This window comes from Protopterus annectens, chromosome 8.part0, assembly GCF_019279795.1.
Source record: "Protopterus annectens isolate FY-2018-M chromosome 8.part0, PAN1.0, whole genome shotgun sequence".
NCBI classification, from domain to species: Eukaryota; Metazoa; Chordata; order Ceratodontiformes; family Protopteridae; genus Protopterus; species Protopterus annectens.
The window spans coordinates 1269857336-1269862335 of record NC_056741.1 but is presented as its reverse complement, the minus strand read 5'-3'; the positions used below and the strand labels follow the sequence as shown (position 1 = coordinate 1269862335).

The window sequence follows — 5000 nt, the reverse complement described above, 5'->3', positions numbered from 1 at the left end:
CACACATTCGTATCTGCCAAGAATGCAGGAGAATACAAACTATGAGAGCAGCCCGTGTGCCACGGATTCCAATTCCACCTGAGGAGGACACACCCAGGAGAAGACAGCCAATAGATATCAGTGAACAGGAATGATGCAAACTGATTGGTGCTTTTGGATTTTGCTGTCATTTTAATTTTTTTAATGGGTTATTAAAAGGCTGTGATTTGACGGCAGAGATTTGCCTTCATGCTCTGGAGGTTTTTACTTTTCAACATGTGCGCTGTGCGTACCATAACAATGGCAGAACCTGGGCTGTGAATGTTCTAGGGAATTTCATTGAATGGGGGAGGTTCTGGAGGCCAACATGAAATTCTTAAACAAGCAAAACTGCAACTTCCACGCTGAACTCAGGGTTTCTGACCGCCTTACCCAGGAATTTCTGATCTGCTAAATTCAACAATTTAGATAAATTAAAGAAAAAAAAAACAGCAACAGGACAGAAATTAGTTAAAGAAGCACTCCTGTTCAAAGGATTCTTCCATACACTGAAGGGGTCAAAATAAAATAAAAAATACAAGTTTTATTGAATTTCCTTTTTTCCTATTTTCTTTTCTTTTTTTTTTTTCAAAACAAAAATTTCTAAAGTGCCACAACCCTGATAACAGTTTCCTTCTGTAAGAGATACTGACTGAGTTGGAATAAAATCATGTCCTTCTTCTATGCAGTTGGTGAGATGAGCAGTATTTTTTCAACTTTTAGGAAGACAGACTGGATTTCTGACATAGGGACGAATGGTGAAACGTTCATACTATTCCTAAATATAGCCTGTATTTAGCAAGATTGAGAGTTGTTTTAGTATTTTTAAAGAATGTCAGCATATCAAAATATTATCTCTTTACTGAACTGATTCATACACGCCACTGTGATATTTTCCATTGCATTTGCACTTGCCCTACAATTGTTTAATAACATTGTCAGTAGTAATGTTAAGGTTGTTTTTCAGCACTTGAACTAATTCAGACGGCATGAATATGCTGTAGCACAAAAATGCAGAATTCATGTTAATATGCAAAATGAGATGATTTGGTGTTATTTGATGAGAATCGCCAAGGCAGGTACCAACAGTTTTAATGCTGAAAACTGCCCCAGTATGATCAACAGACCGACTTGAAATGTACTATATTTGCTGCATTAGATAGACATACTTTGTTTACAGAAGATGAATTCTAAACAATGAATATCTGATGAAACAGGAACTCCCAAATTCTCCACACACTGTTGATGCCAGCTGAGTTCGCTTTCATTTTCCAGCTGCATTTTTTTCAATTTTTAGTCCTACTGATACTACCGTAGATGCATTTTCATGATCCAGCTTATTCTCACCAATTTCCACACGGTCTCATTTAACAGTACCAATTTAGGGGTGAATCACTGATTTCCCTGGATGTTTAGCATTCTTGAACCATAGTCAATCTGATATGGTAGCCCTGCTTCTGTCCCCTTCCTTATTATTCAAAGACAGTTAAAAGTAGCAACCACACTGTGATGTGTGCATGTTCTGTCGCATGTAGCGATGGCACACTGGTATCTCTCCTAATTATTGTTTTGTTTATTCTTTTTTTTTATTTGGCCCCTCCTCACAGCTGGCAGTCATCTGCCTATGACAGCCTCCTCCTTTTCACAGTTCTACCAAACCAGAAAAGTCACACACTCCCAGGACTCTCTCCATCCCATTCTGGATCAGTGAGAAGATCAAGGCAACCAGGAGCAGTATCATATTAGAAGGATTTTTTTTATGCTGCCCGAATTTCCCCACCCCTTTATATACATCCATAATGTCCTTGGATGTGCAATGAGGCATGTTGGAATAACTTCCTGCTCCCATGGTAACACAACCACTGCGTCGGCCTCTCTTAAGGACACTGCCTGCCCTCCTGCATATCCCCAGTGTGCACAAGGTGCATCCAGGTCAGTGGCCTTCTCCTAGGATTGAAATGTCCATTCTCCACTGTCAGCACCTCAAAGATTGAACCAGGTGACCGTGGCCAGTCAGGGCTTTATCCATTTATGCCACAGCTCTGGAGCAACTATTGTTTAGCATATTCACTGTGCCCAAACAGCTAGGTTTAGTACCTTGATGTTATTTTGACATGCCTTCTTCACAGATAAAAAAAACAGCTGCCAGTCAACATTCATTTTTTTTATTGTCTCATCCAATCATCTGGTACCAAATATCATTGTGGAACATAGCTTATCAGCACCATATGTGGTTATCTGTAATAACTAAATGTATTTGTTTTTTCGATTGCCTCAGTCAATATAGCTAAACACAAGAGCTTAAGAAAGGAATCTCTAAATTACGTTTGGTTCCACCTCTGATTGGCTTACATTTACTTCCTAGACCTTCTGCATGATTCTGACATCAACTCTATGTGATGTCATTCAAAAAATCTAGGAGGAGAGGGACAGCAAGAGAAGGGATCCAGATATACCTTAAATATTTTGAAAAAAGAAATAGATAAATATTTTCAGCAACGAATGTGGTCTTCGTGTTCCATTTTTCACAGATCATAAAAATGTCATTTTATAATTTACATAGATCATTACTGTTGCTCTGGCATGGGAAGCATTATAGTGTAGAAAAAGCATTAGACATCTAATTGAATTGGCCCAACTATACCAGTCATGGTCATTAATCAGTTGTTCAGATATTATCCCCATGGCTTTGTAACATTAATGGTTGTTATATGTTTTAGTTTCTATCAGCCACTCTCCTTTCTCACTGCCTCATGCTTCTTTATGCATCTTTGTCTTAGGTATTCCTTTTCTCTTCTGTATTATTTATTACTTCATCCACATTCAGGTGATGGAATGTTTGCATACATGCAGCACAGAACTTCACGTATCTAGAAACCAATCCTGGTAAGCAACAGTGAACCCCACACACAAACCTGAAAACCAGACTGTCACTAATGTCAGAAACCACAGGACGTGAAGAAAAAAAATAAATTTATTGCAGCGTAGGAAGTCCATGTTAATTCTTATTGCTGAAAGTGCTAAACTTATGTTTTCTCAATAAAAGTATTTTTTTCTTTGACTCCCATGGTTTCTGATAATGGGTTTTTCAACTTCATAGATTAGTAGTAGGTTAGCTACCCATATGGGCTATTTCAAGCCTAACTATTTACCACATGTGAGAATCAAACCCTGCACATCGTGTCTGTAAGGTAACTACCTTAACCATTACACCAACCTCTCTCCAGGTATATACTTTACCTGCCAGAAGAACATTTTCTTGAATGTGTCTGACACACTTCAAGGAAACCCAAGCTTTGGAAGTGCAGCATTATACAAATGAAACAACACACCAGAAGTTTGGTCAGAGATGGATTTATTTAATACATTAGATGCTATTTTGCAGGGTCTTGCCTTCACCCATCCAATTAAACATAACAATTACAAACTCATAAAACCTCAGATGAAGTAGCAGTGTTTTAATGATCCTTAACTATGTGCTCATCTGGAGTTGCCATAGATAGATTGAGGTGATGAACCTCACTGAATGGGGATGGAAGCATCCAAGGGGAATACACTCTGCAAAGTTGTGCTGTAGTCTGTTAGTAGCCATATCAGGATCATTTATAAAATGAATATTGTTAACATCACTTCAGTTAGTAGCCATATCAAGTGATTATTGTTAACATCACTTCAGTTAGTAGCCATATCAGGATCATTGATAAAGTGACTATTGTTAACATCACTTCAGTTAGTAGCCATAACAGGATCATTCATAAAGTGACTATTGTTAACATCACTTCAGTTAGTTAGTCATATCAGGAACATTTATAAAGTGACTATTGTTAACATCACTTCAGTTAGTAGCCATATCAAGTGATTATTGTTAACATCGCTTCAGTTAGTTAGTCATATCAGGAACATTTATAAAGTGATTATTGTTAACATCACTTCAGTTAGTAGCCATATCAAGTGATTATTGTTAACATCACTTCAGTTAGTCATATCAGGAACATTTATAAAGTGATTATTGTTAACATCACTTCAGTTAGTAGCCATATCAAGTGATTATTGTTAACATCGCTTCAGTTAGTCAGTCATATCAGGAACATTTATAAAGTGACTATTGTTAACATCACTTCATTTAGTAGCCATATCAAGTGATTATTGTTAACTTCGCTTCAGTTAGTTAGTCATATCAGGAACATTTATAAAGTGATTATTGTTAACATCACTTCAGTTAGTAGCCATATCAAGTGATTATTGTTAACATCACTTCAGTTAGTCATATCAGGAACATTTATAAAGTGACTATTGTTAACATCACTTCAGTTAGTAGCCATATCAGGATCATTGATAAAGTGATTATTGTTAACATCACTTCAGTTAGTAGCCATATCAGGATCATTTATAAAGTGACTATTGTTAACATCACTTCAGTTAGTTAGTCATATCAGGAACATTTATAAAGTGACTATTGTTAACATCACTTCAGTTAGTCATATCAGGAACATTTATAAAGTGATTATTGTTAACATCACTTCAGTTAGTCAGTCATATCAGGAACATTTATAAAGTGACTATTGTTAACATCACTTCAATTAGTAGCCATATCCAGTGATTATTGTTAACATCGCTTCAGTTAGTTAGTCATATCAGGAACATTTATAAAGTGATTATTGTTAACATCACTTCAGTTAGTAGCCTTATCAAGTGATTATTGTTAACATCGCTTCAGTTAGTTAGTCATATCAGGAACATTTATAAAGTGACTATTGTTAACATCACTTCATTTAGTAGCCATATCAAGTGATTTTTGTTAACATCGCTTCAGTTAGTTAGTCATATCAGGAACATTTATAAAGTGATTATTGTTAACATCACTTCAGTTAGTAGCCATATCAAGTGATTATTGTTAACACCACTTCAGTTAGTTAATCATATCAGGAACATTTATAAAGTGATTATTGTTAACATCACTACAGTTAGTAGCCATATCAGGA

General features: G+C 36.2%; 1 protein-coding gene across 3 annotated transcripts in view; it reads left to right on the top strand.

Moving 5' to 3' along the window:
- Nucleotides 1-702, top strand: part of GRIK5 (glutamate ionotropic receptor kainate type subunit 5) — a 3838183-nt gene extending 3837481 nt beyond the window's left edge. For all 3 annotated transcript variants that reach the window (XM_044080789.1, XM_044080790.1, XM_044080791.1), the window contains one exon: nucleotides 1-702. This exon is cut by the window's left edge and continues 271 nt beyond it. In XM_044080789.1, coding sequence (XP_043936724.1) covers nucleotides 1-134 — 134 coding nt within the window. In that variant the 3' untranslated portion in view covers nucleotides 135-702.
- Nucleotides 703-5000: the final 4298 nt, after the last annotated feature.